Below are 18,223 nucleotides of genomic sequence, written 5' to 3'. Positions count from 1 at the left end.
ACAGTGGAATAGTCAAAGTATTCGTGCCAAAAAGCACGAATTACTTAACATTATTTCTCTGTATAATCCTGTCATTATTGCCCTCTCGGAAACATGGTTGGTGCCTGGCTCCCGTTTTAGGGTACCAGGTTTCGCCTGTTTAAGGGAGGACAGAAGTGACGGGTATGGAGGTTGTGCTATCCTTATCCAGCACTCCTCTCCTTATACCCTTATCCCTATCCCTCTTCACAGCCAACAGATTAATGCTGTTGCTGTGAGGGCTTTCAATATCTCCTTCCTCTCGATTTATATCCCTCATCCCTCTCCCTCTCTTTTCCTTGAGCTAAAGTCTATTATCTCTTCTCTTCCTAGTCCTGTGTTGGTCCTGGGTGATTTTAACACTCATCACTCATTGTGGGGGTGTTATTACTGTGATGGATTTTCTCCTTCGTTGGTAGACATGATTGATTATGTATCTCTTTGCATTCTCAATGATGGCTCTCCGACTCGTAGGGTTAATCCAAATCAGAATCCTAAGACCGCTGTTGACCTTTCCTTATCTTCTCCTTCTCTTGCTTCCCAGCTATCATGGTCTGTTCTTCCTTCTACCCACGGTAGTGACCACTTCCCTATACTCCTCTCTATACATAATAGACATTCCCCTGCTCCCCCTCTAAATTCTTCCTCTAAATATAATTTAAAACAAGCTAACTGGAAAGAGTATGCCGACTCTGTGGATTGCATGCTGGGCAATCTTCCTGAATTCGGTAATTTTGAGAATATCATTCTTTGCTATGATCGTTTTATCTCTGCCATCTTGTCTGCAGCTGACTTGCATATCCCTAAAAAACACTCCATTCAGAATTGGATGCATTTCAATCCCTGGTGGGATCAGGAATGCTCTGATTCTGTCGATCGGCGAACATTTGCCGAAGAATCATATGCTGCCTGTATGATTATGGAGAATTACATTGAGTACAAGCGCAGTGATGCGAAATTTAGAAACTTAACTGGGAAAAAGAAAAAACTTGGATGGACTAATTTTTGTGAATCCCTTAGTCCTCGTTCTCCTTCCTCACTTGTATGGACGAATGTTAGGAGATTTCGTCGTTCTCTTAACAATAGTTCCAGTCCTACTTCCAATAATCCCTCCCTATGGCTTAATGATTTTGCTAACAAACTTGCTCCTCCCTTTGTACCATCTTATGATTTATTTGTATCCCCACTGATTGAATCTTCGGATGAAATGGATGCAAATTTTTCGTTCGAAGAACTCAAAAATGTCTTAACGGATTTAAGAGATACAAGTCCAGGTGAGGACTGTATCTCTTACTCTTTTATTGCTAGACTAAATGAGAAGTCTAAGAGGCACTTTTTAAATTTAATCAATAACATATTTCAATCAGGTAACATCCCCGAATCTTGGAAGTTCCAAAATGTTATTCCCATCCTAAAACCTGGAAAATCTCCTTCTGATCCTAATTCATACAGACCCATTGCTCTAGCTTCTGCTTTATCAAAAATTATGGAACGGCTTATAAAAAATCGTTTGGAGTGGATAGTGGAGAGCAGAAATATCTTAGCACCCTCTCAGTTTGGCTTCAGAAAGGGGTTAAGTACCACAGATAGTCTCAGTGTTTTTACTACAGACATTCGACGAGCGTATGCCAAAGGAGAGTATTTGGTTGGTGTTTTTCTAGATGTTGCATCTGCATATGATAATGTTCTTCTTCCGGTACTCAGGCAAAAATTGCACCAGCTGAGTATTCCGCCGAGGATGGCTCATTTCGTATGTAATCTGCTGACCGGTAGATCAATATCTGTGAAACATCCACTTCTTACTATACCTCCCAGACTTGTCTGGAAAGGTTTGCCTCAAGGTTCTGCTCTAAGTCCTCTGTTGTATAATTTATACACTCATGACCTTGAATTGTCTGTCAATAGTTTTTGTAACATTCTTCAATACGCTGATGACATCGTCCTTTACTACAGCTCAAAATCTGTGGAGGACATAACTTATCGTCTGAATACTGCTTTACACTATTTAAACCAATGGCTCTCTGATCATGGCTTGGCACTATCAGTAGCAAAGTGCCGGGCGGTAGTATTTTCCAAAAAGAGAGTAACTCCTGATTTTCAAATTTATTGCGGTAATAATATTATCCAATTAGCAGAAAATGTTAAATTCTTAGGCATGATTCTCGATAAAAGACTGAACGGAATTGCCCATGCTGAACATGTGAGTAAAAAATGTGAAAACGGCATCAACGCTTTAAGAGCTGTGTCTGGTGTGTGGTGGGGTGCACACCCTTATACTCTCAAACTACTGTACAATGCCATTATCCGTAGTCACATTGACTACGGATTATTTGTTTTAGACCCCTTTAACAAAGTTGCTACTGAAAAACTCAATAGAATCCAATACAAATGCCTACGAATTATTATAGGTGCAATGAAGTCTTCTCCCACCAACGCACTGCAGGTTGAGTGTGTTGATCCTCCCTATCCTATCCGTCGCCAATTCCTGTGTGATCGGTTTGTTGGTAAAATGTTACAGCTGTCATCCCACCCTCTATGGTCCAAGCTATCTGATTTAGCGGACCTCATTCCTCCGGGCAGGCCCCTACCCTACTTGCTCAATAGTTTCCTGAAATTTACTTCTCTTCCCCATCCCTTGTCCTCTTCTCCATCTAATCCTTTATTCTGTACACCTTATAAAGCTTTAGTGCACCATCCTTCTGTTATCACTAATCTTGGTCTAACCAAGGGAGCTGCTGACACCAACACAAAATTTCAATCCATAGTAAATGAAAATTTTTCAAATCACATCCTCATCTTTACAGATGCATCAAAGCTTTCAAAAGAAAGCTGTGTTGGTGCAGCTTGCTGGATACCAAAATTCAAAATTATATTACAATTTAAATGTCCTCCCGAATCATCTGTGTTTACTGGAGAGGCTGTTGCTTTGTTAGAAGCAATCCGTTTCACAGACTCCCATGACTTTAAACAGACTGTTATTTGTACTGACTCTTTAAGTTGCATATTGGCTATAAAGGGAAATCCATTTCATAGTAAACTAAGGTCTTCAATTATTTTAAGGATTCGTGAAGAACTGTACTCATGTTATTTAAAGGGTTTGGATGTTACTTTGGCATGGATTCCAGGTCATTCTGGAATAAGTGGGAATGAATCTGCAGACTCGTGCGCAAAATTGGCCGTCCAGTGTGATAATTCAGATCTTATTCTATTTCGGCCCAGGATCTGTTGTCTCTTGCATTAACTCATTTGGATGTGTCATGGTCTGAATTCTGGGAATTGTCAAAATCTCAGAAAGGTAAATTCTATGGTGCTATTCAACCTAATATCCCCAGGCGACCTTGGTTTTTCTCCCAAAGATTTACTGAACGGAGGATTATATCAACTATTTGTCGCTTGCGCCTAGGACATGCATGTACGCCTGTGCACCTAGCTAAGATCAGGGTCAGGGACTACTCACTGTGTGAATGTGGCCTAGACGACGGTTCCCCTCCTCACATCCTTTTCACTTGCCCGAAGCTAATCCGTCCCTTATACGACGTCCTTCCTCATAAAGTTCCCCGTCCTCTTAATGTTCAATGTTTGTTAATGTTTGTGTTTAGTCCTCTTTGTAAATTTTTATGTAAATATATTAGATATAACAAAATTAAATTATAAGCTAACCTTTGTATTATATTTCTTATTACTAATTTCTGTGTTATGTATATAATGTATTATACTAATTTTAACTTTATTTGTAGGTGAAGGCAATTTTTAACTGGATCTTTTTTTTTCTACATGTATTTTCCTATCGTGTAACATTGTCTATTTTTTACCGTACAACCTCCTTCGTGTCTTCTCCATACAACGTGACATTGGCGAAGTGATATGTGCTCAACTGGCGTGCTCGGAACGCCAGATTTAAAGAACCATACCAGACTTAGGTTCTTTTCCTTTTTTTTTCTGCCATTTTACATTTTATTCTTACCATTTAGTTCTTATCTTTATCTATGTATGTATGTAGTATATATATATATATATGTGTGTATGTATTTGTATGTATGTATATTGATACGGTTATATTTATTTATGTATGAATTACGTTTGCGGCAGTCGAGGGATTGAAAAAAAACCGAATAATTATTAATTATTTATTAATTATATATTAATACAATTATTCTTAAAACTAATGACTGCTTTAATCGAAGTGAGAATAAAGAGTGTTTTTAACTTCTAATAAGATATTATAATTACGAGAATTAAAACACAGGTGCATTGGACAATTCGAAGAAATCGCTGGGTGGTCGCCTGAGATCAGGCGAGTACTTTGGTACGTCAGCATATTCGTAGGGTTAGGGTTCCATAACTCCTCCACCCCTAGAGAGGCAACTATTTGAGAATGTTGAGTGAAAAAGTTGCCGGAGTACACGCTTCCTTAGGATCTTCTGGGTTATCTCCATTTTCCAAACTTTCCTCATTCTTTCCAATAGTTTTCTTATACTTTTTATATTGTAATAAAATGATAAGTGCACCTGCACTGAATAATATTGCGTATACTGGTATGGTTGTATGATATACTGTAGTATCTTTTTCGTGTTCAATGTGTAGCGGTGATTGCATCACAATTTTATCTTTGAGTCTATGGAGTCCATGAAGATTTATAGATGATATATTAATAGTTGTATCTAGGTGAGCAATTTCATCGGATATCTTTATCAATTTTAAGGGCTGTCCTCTTATTTCGTTGTTGTCGTTGATTAACGTAAATTCTTCGGATATAATTTGGCATCCTAGGGGAATAGTTATAAGGTAGCTGCCTTTTAATGATGTAAATTCGTGTTCATTGCATGATATTTGTATCTTTTGATTCTCAGGAAACGATATAATATAGTGCATATCGTCTAGTTTCTCCATAGATCCTCGTAAAAGATTAACTGTAGTTAAGTGACAAGATTCTTTCAATATTTGGTTAATAATTAGCTCGTGGATACAATCGGAATTTGTACGTATCTGATGGTTGAGTTCTACTTGGCAGAGATACCAGCTGCTATGTTTCGGGCATTCGGCCTCTATGTACAAGAATGAATTATCGTTTGTTGCAATGAAAGGAGAGGATGGGATAAGAGCCTGTGATTTTTTATTAGGTACTACTGCTAATCTATATAATAAAAAAATATCCTTAGAAATAATAGGAAATCGGAATATAAAAACTATTTGCTTATTAGCATAGTAAGAAGCCGGTTGAATTATATTATAATATTCTCTTAATTCTAAATTTAAAATACTATCTTTTCCGTAGATAGTCTTAAGCTTGTCTATCATTGAACTTAATATATCTATACTAATCATAGAATGGTGCATGCTTGATGCATGTATAAAAGCTAAACTATTTTCTATTCTTAATAATTCGTTCCTTAAATCGTCTATGTTTTCACTTAATATTACTAATAGTTGGCCAAATTTCGCATATTTAATTAAAGTCAAACCATTATTCATTTTGTTAGAAAGTATTAACATTAAGGTACTAAATTTTACTTTGATTTTCTACTAGTTGAGTCAAAACGCTATTATATTTAGTGATCCATTCTTTGCTTATGCTTAATTGATTATTAATTTTATTTGTAATTTTCTCTTGATTATGTTCTAATAATTTTATAGCTTCGTTATACTTTAAAGCATCAGTATAGTCTAAGTTCCCTGTAATACTTTTTATAACTGTTCCGAGTCCATCAATGATTCCTCTTTTAGATCTAGTGGGTTGTAAGGATTTAATTTGAAGTAATATCTCGTCTAATTTGTTAAGCAAGTAATTTATCTGTATTTCATATACTGAATAATATCTAATGGCATGTACCTAAGTAATTGATTTTTATAATTGTGTAAATGATTCTGTAGACTGTGTGTGCTATCTTTTTAGATTTAATGTCCGCGAATTTAATGTCCTGAAAATGTACCAGGGGTAGCATCGCAAACACTAGGATCCTGTAACAAATTTGCTGCTTTAGGGATTCGCTTTAGTCGCGATTTTGCCATAGGACCACGTTTCTTTTTAGTGTAAATATGTATGGGTAAATCGACAAGGACAGTGTCTTGTGTATATCTAGGGGCTGTTTTCTGTCTTTCAGCTAATGGATCGGGTGCATATTCTATCTCAGGTTCGCGTGTATTATTTCTATTTTCAATAAGGGTCGTTCGGTCACTAAGGGATGATTAGTTAATGATGTCGTACTCTTTTTTCATCCGCTCTTTATAGGTCTGTAAGTATTGTTGTAACATTTGTCGAATGAGGTCAAGGTCAAGACAGTCTCGGGGGTCAAAATGTCCATTTAATAGATCGAAAGGTCTATGAAATTTATTAAGAGGTCTATCGTGACTACTGTCTGCCGTTAACGTAGAGGAATTAGATCGATGAGAGGCGGCTATTGTTGAAGAGTTTAATCTTTCAGGAACCGATACCGTAGAGGAATTTGATACCCTGCGTAAGGTATCGGACGGATTGCCTAATAGGGAATTTAATTCGTCGATTTCGTCTATTAATGAATTTGTTTCTTTTGCATGTATTTCTATTCTAGAGAGAGCGTCCGCGTTAGTATTACTCTTACCTTTTTTATATATCACTGTATAGTCAAATTCGCTTAATCGTAAACGCCATCTCGTAAGCCGTGAATTTGGCTCTTTTAGGTTCATCATCCATTGCAATGGTTTATGGTCTGTAACTATTTTAAATTTCCTTCCAAATAAGTAAGGCCTAAAGTACTTTGTTGCCCAGACTATAGCCAATAATTCTTTTTCTATGGTACTATAGTTTTGTTCACTGTCGTTAAGGGTCCTAGAGGCATAGCAAATTGGTCTATCGGATCCTATAGGGCCTTGTGATAAAATAGCACCTATAGCCACATTGGATGCATCAGTTGTGAGGTTAAATTCTTTATTGAAGTCGGGGTATTGAAGTATTGGGTCATTTGTTAAAACTGTTTTACAATTTTCAAAACTAGATATGTATTCGTCATTTAAAATGATTTTCCTACCTTTTTTTAGACATTGTGTAAGGGGTTTTGTTAATTTTGCGAAGTCTGGAATAAATTTACGATAATATCCAACTAAGCCTAGGAATTGTTTTATTTCTTTTGATGTTTTCGGTATGGGATATTTTTCTATTGCAGCTATTTTTTCGGGGTTAGGTTTAACTCCGTCTGCACTTATAATATGACCTAGAAAAGCTGTCTCTCGTTTTAAAAATTCTGACTTATCCATTTGGATTTTAAAGTTGGATTCTCGTAGTCTCTGAAAAACTTTACTTAAATTCACTATATGCTCCTGTAAGGATGTACTATAGACAATGAGGAATGGTAATAGGTATGAAATAATACTTCAAAGTTCGTTACAGTAAAGTTTTTACGTATACAAATACACTAGTTTGTGTTTCATTAAAAAAAACCAAGTAGTTATGATTTTACAGGCATTTGAAGTTTGCAAAAATTTCAAATGCCGCTAACAGGGTCTGCCAACGGTGATAGGAGATCTCGCGCAGTACTTTGTTTGTTTGTTACTCGATTGTATTTAGTGTTAATACAATTAATTAAAATGGATGAAGGATTCGAAAAAGGTCAATCGGATAACCTACCTGTAATAGATAGATTTATGGTTGCCGATTATTTATCGGAAAATAGTGATTTCGTCGCCACAGAAATGCGAGGACTAAAAATGCGAAGATAAGTTTTGTTGTCTAACTAGTAATATTAATTCAATTTGGGGTATAGATATAGATAATAACTATCTTACGTTATTTAATTTGAAATTATTTATTTAAAACTGCAATGTAACCTTTTTTTTTTTTTTTTTTTTTTTTTTTTTTTTTTTTTTTTTTTCGTGAGGAAATCCTGTTACGGATACCGGCCCGAGTGGGGACTCGAGCGGGTTATGTGGGACTCGCGGACTTGGCAGATGTAGGCCGTCCGCATACCCACTAAAACCTCACGGTGCTCCTCCTCGACCGCCACTGGCCGCGAGACGCGGGGACTAGAATCGTCCACGAATCGCGGCGGCGGGAGCCTGCTAGGCACGTCGCGGAGTCAAGGGTGTGTGGGCACCCTCGACGGCCTGCTCGGAGTAGCGCGCGGGAGCAACCTGCGCGCGCCTACTCGGGCCAGGTAGGTAGGCGGCCAGCTTCCCCAAGCTGACCGCCCTCTGGCACATTAGGGCGGAAGGCGGCGGTCGTGTGCCGCCCTCCGGCGACCCGGTCTCTTACGGCGGATGGCGACTTCGGCAAAAGCCTCCCTCGCCCGTTCCGCCGATTCCTTCTCGAGCACCACTGCCTCGCAGAAGGATGAGACCGCATCCCACGACGTCTCGCTGCCGGCCATGGCCTTGACCACGGCCGGCAGGGAAAGGTCGTCCCCGATGACGTCGCGCAAAGCGCGACGTTGAGACGCCCAGGCTGTGCACACCTCCAACGTGTGCTGGGCCGTCTCGTCGAGGCAGTCGTCGCAGTGGTGGCAGCGAGCGTCGGGCTCCCTCCCAGCGATCCGACACAGGTAACCCCCGAAGCAACCATGCCCCGTGAGCACCTGCGTCGTGCGGAAGGTTAGGACGCCGTGACGCCGCGCTAACCACTGGCGGAAAACTGGACGAACCGCCTCGATCGTCAACCGGCCGGCAGATGGTGTCGCCAGCCGGGATTCCCACACTTCTAATGCGGCTTCCCGCTCCTCCTCGGCGCGTGCTGGGCTAGCCGGTTCCCCGGACGCTAGGCCTCGACGCCGGCAATAGACCGACGCCAGAGACAGAGCATCCAGATCCCACGGCATGACTCCAGCCAGCACGCACGCCACCTCACCGGAGATGGTCCGGTACCCCCGTATCGCCCGGATGGCCATCACCCTCTGCGCACGTCGCAGCAGAGTGATGTTGTGCCGATCCAGGGCGTCCGCCCATACGGGAGCACCGTAGAGCGCCATCGATCGGACCACTCCGGTGTACAGCCGACGGCTAGAGGCGCTCGGCCCATCGACGTTGGGCAAAAGGCGCGCTAATGCCGCCGCTGTCTTCAACAGTTTCGGGGCCAAGGATGTAAAGTGGCCCCGGAAACTCCACCGACCGTCTAGAACAAGTCCGAGGTACTTCATACTCCTCTTGACGTCGATACGGACGCCACCGACGACGATGTGGGCATCTGCCGGTGGGCCCTTTCGAGGAGCATGGAAGTATAATGCCTCGGACTTGTTCAGGGCAACCTCCAGACCCAACCTTCTAATTCGGCCGACGACGTCGGCCACTCCGGCCGTTGCGAGCACTGCTGCCTCGCGATAAGTCCTCTGCTGCGCCAAGACCAGCGTGTCGTCGGCGTAGCAGAGGACTCCAACTCCTCGTAGGGTGTCGCCTCTCAACACCCAGTCGTACCCGATGTTCCACAGGAGTGGCCCGAGAACCGAGCCCTGTGGAACACCGCACGACACTTCAAACGCCTCCCATCCTCCTCCAGGAGCCGGAAACGTCACGGATCTCCCGGACAGGTAAGCCCCGATGACGCGGCGCAGGTATGGAGGCACGCGGTGATAGACAAGTGCCTCCTCAATGCAGGGCCAGGGCAGGGAGTTAAAGGCGTTGGCGATGTCTAAAGACACCGCCAAGACTCCATCGCCCAGGGCCACCGCATCCTGCGCATGGGACTTCACCCTCAGTATGGCATCCACCGTCGAGCGCCCCCTGCGGAAGCCATACTGGAGGTCCGAGAGGTCCGGACCTGTCCGCTCCATGTGACGCTGCAACCTCCTCGTGACAACCCGCTCGAAGAGTTTGGCGATCTCGCTCAAGAGCACAATTGGCCTGTAGGCCGAGGCCGAGTCCGCCGGGCGACCCTCCTTCTTAAGGAGGACTAGCCTGCCTGTCTTCCACCGCTGTGGAATTATGGCTTGAGCCAGACAGGCAGAGAATAGTCCTCTCACTCTGGGCCCAAGGATGTTAAGGGCCAGAGTTAACGCCCTCCCGGGAACGCCATCAAGGCCGGGTGCGGTGCTCTTGCCGCGAGATCGGCGAACTGCTTCCTCCAGCTCCTCTTCCTCCACCTGTGGTGCGACGCTGTCCTCCTCCTCTTGCGGTGCAGGGCGGGCCATAGTTGGTGGTGTAAAATTGGCCCGCTGCGGGAACAGTGACGACAGAACCCCTCGGAGAATGTCCGGTCGGAGTGTCTGCGTCAGTGGCGGAGCCCAAGCCCGTAGCTTGCCAAGTACCATACGGTAAGGCGTGCCCAACGGGTCTTGGTCTATTCCCGCGAGCATCTGGTCGTGTGACTCGCCTTTCACACGACCGATCTCCTCCTGCAACCGCGTTCTCGCCTCGACATACAATTGGTACAGTCGGTCTTCCTCCTCCTGCACTTTCTGTACCCGCCTGCGATAGTGGCTGTACTGGCGTCTCGCCGCAACGCAGATGGTACGCAGTTGCGCGATCTCCCACGACCACCAGTACACCTGCCGCCGTTGAGGGCGGCGCCCGGAACGGGGCATTGACGCGTCACAAATACGCGTCAGCGCCCCCTGCGCCCAGGATGCGGCGTCTTCTGCAGACGCCAAGCTCTGGGGCAGCCAGGACTCCACTATCGCGGCCTCCTCCAACAATTGCCTGTCGAGGCGACCCAATTGCCACCGCGGTCCGCACTCTCGCGAGGTTGGACTGAGGGTTGGTTGCACCGCCGAATGTGTGGAGATCTCGTAAGAGATGTAAAGGTGATCCGAGAGAGTCTCCACATCATCCAGCACTCGCCAACCCCGAACACGACTCGCTAGGGCCGGGCTCGCGAACGAAACGTCCACGACGGATCCGCCCAGCCTTCGCACGCACGTGTTTGTCGTCCCCCGGTTGAGTACTGACAAACCGGTGGCAATCACCCACTCGGACAGCGTCACACCACGCACATCCGTCGTTGCGGAGCCCCACACGCTGGACTTCGCGTTGAGATCGCCGGCCACCAACACCTCCGCCGGACGAAATCGTTCTACCATTTCCCCCAATCGAATGAGAAACTCTTCAAACTCCGCAAGAGTTCGATTGGGGGAAAAGTAGACCCCTACGACAACGAGGTTGCCGACAAGTGCGGCGACGCATCCCGCACCCCTCTCTACTCGTGAGAAAGGCGGGGAGCCCGCGGCGACCTGGGTGATCACAGCCACCACCCCGGTGTTGTCGGCTACCCAGTTGTCTTTGTCGGGAACGCTGTAGGGCTCCGAAACAACCGCCACTTGTATCGACCACTGCGCCAAGCTTTGGACCAATAAGTCTTGGGCTCTGGCACAGTGGTTGATGTTCGCCTGCAGAACTCGTTCAGCCATTATTATTCGAGCATAGGCTGCTCCTCCGCGGCCCTAAATTGGGCGTCAGGTTGGGCTTGACTAGTGGGTCTCGCCGCCTCTCCTCTCGCGCCTTTTCTGCGCTTATGCTGCGCACAAACTTTTGCGCAGGTTGCACTGCCAGCTAAATGGTCTGCAGGTCTCTGTGCATCCTCGCACGCCGGGCAGTGTGGAGCATCCGAGCACGTGGCTTGTTTATGCCCGGTACGTCCACATCTGAAGCAGTTAGAACTCCGATCTACACCGCTGCACTTTGCTGCTACATGTCCTGTTTCGAGACATCGGTAGCACCGCAGGACACGCTGTTGCAGCAGTGTCACCTTCGCCGACACAAACCCAACCAAAAGTCGCCCTGCACTAACCTTCTTGGCAGCTACCACCGGACAGCGGACCCAGGCAGTGCCAAGGCCAGCACGATCACGCCGCACTTCCCCCACCTTGATGGCGTCGACATTACAGCCACCGACTCTGCTGACAGCTGCCGCTACCTCCTCTGACGTCACAGAATCATCAAGCCCACTCACACGCAGTTCAGCGCACTTTGTGGGTCTTGTGACTTGGACCTCGCTCTCACTCAGCACACTGCGCAGCCTTTGGGCAAGAGCATCGGCCTTCTCGCCTGAGTTCATCCCCGGAAGTTCCAGCAACCTCGCACCAGTCGAGGCCACCCTCATGTCATCTATGCCCAGCTCACCGAGGTCTATTTTATCTTTGAGCTGGGTGAGCACTTGGCTGTAAGTGACGTTGCTCTCCACTGCACACGGTTGGAGCTTTAGCGCCACAACAGCCGACCGTGGCTGTCTAAGCCTTGGCACTTTAGTTGCCTTTGACGGCTTATCACCCCTCTTTCCCCCGGCCTGCTGAGCAACAGCAACCTTCTTCTTACTGCCCTTTCTGGCAACCACGTTCCATCCCTCCGCCATGTCAGCCGGCGCCGCTGGTAAAGGGCGTGGCTGTGGCAGGTCTAGGATCTTTTTGCCCTTCCCCTTTCCCTTGCCCTTACCCTTGCCACTCTCCGGCATAGGGCCTCTTTTGGGAGCAGGGTTCGCGGGAGCCATGAGCGTGGTTGTCACGGCCTCTGCCCTCGCCGATGTTGTGGCAGTCTCTCTATTGGCACCCTTTGATGCAGCCAACGGAGGGCGCATGCTCTTCTCTGGAAGAAGTCGGCTCTCGAGGCCCTCTATCCTGGCGCTGACCATGGTTCCGACCTCCATCATAATCGACCGCATCAGCTCGTCGGAACGCCCAGGCACAACCTTCTCAGGTACCACTACTTGGCCCTTTTGCTTTTGAAGGTCAGCCCGTAGAAGACTGACCTCATTCCTTAACTCCGTCATTTCGTAGCGCAGCTTGTTATTATGAGCGCGCAGCTGCGCTACCTCCTCTGTCGCCGTGCGCTGCGCCAACTCGTCCACGGCCATGCCTATGGCTTTTGCAGCCTCCTTTAGGGCCCTGGTAAAGGTGCCCTTTAAGTTACCGGACTTGGTGGCAACTTTCCTTATAACTTCTAGGCTATCAGCCACCTGATAACGTAGATCAGATGCGAGTCTGGCTTCGTCCTGCTCCTTATTGGACTGCCGAGACATGTCTGATAGCCTAGAGTTAGCTCTAGCACGCAACTCCGCGGCGTTGTCCGCCACCTCTCGTTCTGTCCTCAGCTGCAACTCCTTTGCAGCCTCACTGAGGACATTTTCGGGCTCTTTATTGGGCCCACCTTTTACTCTCCTCTTGGCCACTATTTTTGGCGCCGGCCTGTCTGGCTCGCCTTCACCGGAGGACCCCGAATGGTCAATCGACTTCCGAGGCCTCTTCCGCCTGTCCTTCAAATATTGTGTCTGCAGTTTCGACCTCTGAGAAGTCATCGACACAAAACTCTAGGTGTCAGAGTCCTTAGACTCTGACGCTCCCCACAGCCGTCCATATGACGACCCGGACCCTCGTCTCGACCTGACACTATCAACGGTCGACATTCCGTCACCAATGTCCAACCTGCTCAGAACAACTATTGGTTCCCTCGCTCCAACTCTGAACTGGCCACTACCATCTGGCCCTTCCGCAACGCCACTCGACACAGACACTCTCCGATGTTCACCCTGTGACGCCGCAACAACTCCAACAACTTGCTCTACCCCGAGCACCACTACTCCGGCCTTCTCAGGCAATCTCATATCACCGCCCTCCTCGGGCTCAACGCACTCCACTTCATCATTTCTGTTTTTATTTAAAATATCCATGTTGATCCCACGAGTGTGGGGGAAAAACGGTCCATCCGAGCAGTGCCCCCTGTACTCGGATAAGCCTATTACGCCAGGGTGTACCCTGGTACCCTGGCGGGACCAGCAGTAGCGACTGATCTCCCCATCAGCCATGAACCCCTCGCGCTGCTTCGCCGCTTGGGTTGGGGTAATTTTTTATAGAGGTTTTCTTCCTCGCAGCCCGGCCGGTAAAGGCAAGGCCCTCGGTTCCACTCCTGATTACGAGACATGACCGCAACCAAGAGTGGAGTTCCGATATATTCGGCGCAGGCACAGCATTGCACCTGCGTGGCGGTAGGGTGAGTACACACCACGCGCGCCCTCCGGTTCCTCACACTGTGTCCTCTGCATGACAGAGGACACGCGGAGAACCACGTCGGATTATTAGCCAGCTAGCAATCATTACCCAAGGACGAATCCTGTGGGCACCAATTACTAGCCGCCCAGGGTGCACCGGCCCGCAACGCTGTTCGTCCCCCCCGAATGACAAGCATTCGAGAAAGGACCAACAGCGAGCGAACACACGAGGAGGTTATCCGACCAAGCACCCCAAACTGTAATGTAACCTAACCTAACTAGTTTCATATTGTAGGTAACGCTATTTGCGTTAAAAGTACCAAACTTTTTATTCAAGTTCAAAGTAGTAAGATTGTTTTATAAGTGAAAATAATATAATAATAATATAACTAAATTCATGGAGTAAGTTGAGCATGCACAATTTTTTTTTAATGTACATTTTTAATATTTTTATATACTCGCATGTATATCTGAATAATATTTCTATTGTGATTATTGAAGATCGGCAAGAGAGAGTTATGGTCGTGATGCGTACTATTGCGTGCTATTGCGTACGTATAAGTTAAAAGAGTAGGTTATGTATGTATTGCCAAATGTAGATTACAGCAGAACACCGTGCACGTATTAAACTATATTATTGCAGCTTGGAATGCAATGAAAAGAAGCAATAAGTTTATACGTAATCTGCGAAGATTGTGCCGCCAGCAGAGGTGATTGTAAACATACCATGGCATTTATAATGGGCTACATCGTCGAATCCCGGCGTGTGTTGCCAGGGTCTGCCTTCCTGCTTAACCTACTCCACTTTACACGATTTATAACGTCCTGAGTGGTTCGACCATTGGCACTCATGTCTTGCATCACGACATCCAAACACCGCATTCTTGGGCGTTCGGAGGTCCAGCTCCAGGGACAGGACAGACATAGCAAGGAACTTGCATCCGACATAGTTCCTACGCCGGCGCGCAACGTTGCTATACCATCTTAGGCCACGCTCTTGGAGCTTATCCGCTACGTCATGGACCCCAAGACTACCTCGAATGCGTCAGACTGCAGCATCTTCATTTCCGTGACGTGAAGCTCCTCAGCGTGCCGAGATAGTGCTGGCCAACATTTGCTGCCGAATAATAGAACCAGTCAGATGATGCTCTTATATATCAGCCCGTTGAGCTTGGGTGGTATTCTGCGGTCGCACACGACACCAATAACCTCCCACCATTTGGCCCAGGCAGCGCTTATCCAGCCATGGACATCGTGATCGATGCCTCCAGACTCATGCATCCAAGGTACTTGAAACTTTTCCAACTTAACGGCTGGCTCAGGACCTACAAGGACGGTGCTCGAGTTCGGGCTCCCTCAGGCTATGTATTCGGTCTTCGACACATTTTGTTTAAGACCGCTGTTCTCAAGCGCACCCTTCCAGAGGTTCACTTTACGGTCCAGCATTAGTTGCTTCTCTTCAATGAGTGTAATGTCATTGGCATACATCATCAGCCATTGAGGCTAGTCCTGGATGTGAGCCGTGACAGTACACTACAATAAATATGAACGAACTAAAAGCCGAGCCTTGAATGATTCTACATTCTCTGTACTTTCCGATTGTATTTGTTTTGTTTTCTCTAGCAAGTTCTCGAGGTATACTTGTTGATTTACGTCGCTTGATAGATCAGTTTGCATTCCTCTAAAAGATGCTCTACATTTCTTTTGCTTTCGCAGATGTATTGTAGCTCTCAGTAGTCTATGGTCACTTGGGAATGTATTATTATTTAAAATTTCCATATTAGACACCAGTTTTGAGTTGCTACTCATTATATAATCAATTTGGTTCCTATACTGATGATCGGGTGAAGTCCAAGTCCAAAGATTTTTTATGTTTTTCTTAAATATAGTATTTATAATTGTAAATTTGTTAGTAAATGCAAATTGTAGTAATTTTTCTCCCCTTTCGTTTCTTTCTCCATAGCAGTATGCTCCCATAATTGAATTGGAATGTTCTGATAGTTTTTTCTGGCCTATTTTTGCATTGAAGTCTCCCATTAAAATAATGATACCTCTTGCCATTTTTAGGGCCTCTTCTATTTGATTATAAAAAATGTCTAATTCTTCATCTGGCGCATCGGAGGTGGGGGCGTAAACTTGGATAAATGAAATCGATGCTGTGTCAAATTTCATTATCAGAATGCAAACTCTACCAGATATACCTATGTAGCTTATTATGTTGTTTTTATATTTCTTTTTAATTAAAAAACCCACCCCATGCTGCCCTTGTATCATACCTGTGTAACAGAAAATGTGATCTTCGTCCTCGATGATTTCGTTACCTTTTCGTCTAATTTCTGATAATCCTAATATGTCGTATTTAGTATTTAGTAATGAATATTTTAATAGTATCATTCTCTGCTGTGATAATAGTGATTTAACGTTAAAAGTACAGATGTAAAGATTTTGATTTATTGGAGGGTTGTAGTCATTCTCTCCCGCGGTGACTGGCCGTTTTGGGAGAGGAAGAGGGGCCGATGCTAGTTGCTATCTAAGAGTTTTTGTAGCTCTTGAGTCTTGAGTTGGTGTGGTTGTCTTTTCGGGAGCCAATTGCAGCGTAGGTTGTCTTAGGATGTATTTATCCATGCATTTTGTTTTATTAATCTTTGTGGGATTTCCTTTTCCTTTTTCCGCGTCAGATATGGCTGTTTCAGGTGACACTGACAGAGCTCTTTTCTTTTTTTCATAATTTTGCTTCCCAGTTTGTTGATTTCGGTCCTTTAGTATAACGATTTTATCATACTTGATAATCGCCAACCTGCCTTGCTCTCTTTCCTTCTCTACTTCTATTTGGAGTTCCTTTCGCTTGTTTAAAATATCAGGGGGAAAATATTCTTTTATGTAATATGGTGTTGTTTCTAGTTTTTTCTTATTTTTTACAATTTTTATTTTTAGCGCCATGGTGGTCAACGTTACGACTATCGGTCTTATTTTCTCGCCCTTTTTGCCCAGTCTTCTCGTGCTTTCGATGTTGTTGCTGGCACATTTGATGTTAAGTTGTTTATTTATTATGTTGAGAACTTTTTCCTCTAGTTGCCAATAGTACTTTTCACTCTCATCGACTCCGAATATAAGAAGATCCCTCTGGCTCAATTTTCTCTCCAAATAATTAATTTTTTTAGTCTGAACTTCTATTTTTTGTTCCAAAAGCACATTTTTTGATTCTAAGTTCGCAAATTTATCGTCAATGTTTTTGTTAATTGCTTCTTTTATATTTTCCTGCATGTTGTGCATGTCGGCTTTTTGCTGCCTTATTTCCTTTTGCATTTTTTTTAACATATTTTTTATTTCTTCCATTTCGCTCGGTTATGTACGATATGAACTTTGATTTTAGAAGATTATTTTAATATATTAACGCCCTCTTGTGTCCACTAGTTGTAGTACTACGTATGATCAATATTATGTGTTGTGACTCGGATATAATTATTGCTACTCCTCAATAGATGTCGCTAGAGGTAGTTACTTTTAACACTTTTGTCACGAAATGCAATTTATTCAACAATGAACATGGAAAAATATTTGTGACACTTATTTGCTCGTTTTCTTTATAGCGTAGCTTAATAAATTGTCCACAAATGTTCTTTTCAACGCTTAATCACAAACACTAGAAAACCGTCAACGGATTTTTGACCGTTATAAGTACACACGGATAAAACGGTTTCTACAAGTCTCACACTCTTTTTAAGAAAACACTATATATTGTCCTGGTAAATTGTAGCACTTTTTCACGTTTTACATGAGATTTAGCACTCTTTTTATACTTTTTGCAATTAAAAACATAAAAAAATTGCGGAACTGATGTTACCACTGGCACTGTGGCGCCCTCTCTCTCTCTTTTAAAATATACCTATATATTATTTATTAAACGAAACTAAATTTGTGGTGGACCGCCAGCTAAAGAAGAGCGCGAACTGCGAGTGAACGAAGACGAACTGAGCGAGCGAGTTTTGCAAGACCTGTGACGTCACGCGAGTCGGATATGGCCCGACGGAATCTCGCGTCGCGCGCTTACTTTAAAGGACAATATCTCAAAAACTAATAGACGTATCAAAATAATTCTTTCACAAGTATTTTTTGTTTTTAAAAGACAATACGATGAGCTAGAATTTAAAATTAGTGATTATTCTCCATTATATCATCCATATAGACTAGGCAAATAGAGTTTTGTAGGCCTTTCAGCACATCGTCCATCACTCGCTGAAAGGTCGCCGGAGAATTTTTTAATCCCATGGGCATACGAAGGAATTCATAATGTCCATTTTCTACGTTAAATGCCGTTTTATGTATGTCCTG

At 44.7% G+C, this 18,223-nt stretch overlaps 2 protein-coding genes across 2 annotated transcripts; one reads left to right on the top strand and one right to left on the bottom strand.

The window, feature by feature from the left end:
- Nucleotides 1–439: 439 nt before the first annotated feature.
- LOC146526638 (uncharacterized) lies at nucleotides 440–3,259 on the top strand. Its single transcript, XM_085206907.1, has 3 exons — nucleotides 440–1,292; nucleotides 1,386–2,101; nucleotides 2,537–3,259. Exons 1-3 carry the CDS (start codon nucleotides 440–442, stop codon nucleotides 3,257–3,259), a joined length of 2,292 nt encoding a protein of 763 aa, XP_085063033.1.
- A 13,158-nt stretch (nucleotides 3,260–16,417) lies between these two features.
- LOC146526637 (uncharacterized) lies at nucleotides 16,418–17,197 on the bottom strand. The gene has a single exon (XM_085206906.1). The coding sequence runs from the start codon at nucleotides 17,195–17,197 to the stop codon at nucleotides 16,418–16,420; it is 780 nt and encodes a 259-aa protein (XP_085063032.1).
- Nucleotides 17,198–18,223: the final 1,026 nt, after the last annotated feature.

The sequence above is a fragment of the Heliconius melpomene genome, unplaced genomic scaffold (genome assembly GCF_056956725.1).
Source record: "Heliconius melpomene rosina isolate 202511_hmr_F unplaced genomic scaffold, ASM5695672v1 Hmr00218, whole genome shotgun sequence".
Classification (NCBI taxonomy): domain Eukaryota; kingdom Metazoa; phylum Arthropoda; class Insecta; order Lepidoptera; family Nymphalidae; genus Heliconius; species Heliconius melpomene.
The sequence above is the reverse complement of the archived record's forward strand: the minus strand, read 5'-3'. Positions and strand labels throughout refer to the sequence as shown.

What these genes read in the sequence shown, in the direction of transcription:
- LOC146526638 (XM_085206907.1), top strand. Translation starts at nt 440, where the DNA reads ATGATTGATTATGTATCTCTTTGCATTCTCAATGATGGCTCTCCGACT. An exon ending in TTTAAGAGATACAAGTCCAG is followed by an intron (nt 1,293 to 1,385) that starts GTGAGGACTGTA and finishes TATTTCAATCAG; the next exon opens with GTAACATCCCCGAATCTTGG. An exon ending in TAGTATTTTCCAAAAAGAGA is followed by an intron (nt 2,102 to 2,536) that starts GTAACTCCTGAT and finishes AAAATGTTACAG; the next exon opens with CTGTCATCCCACCCTCTATG.
- LOC146526637 (XM_085206906.1), bottom strand. Translation starts at nt 17,197, where the DNA reads ATGCAAAAGGAAATAAGGCAGCAAAAAGCCGACATGCACAACATGCAG.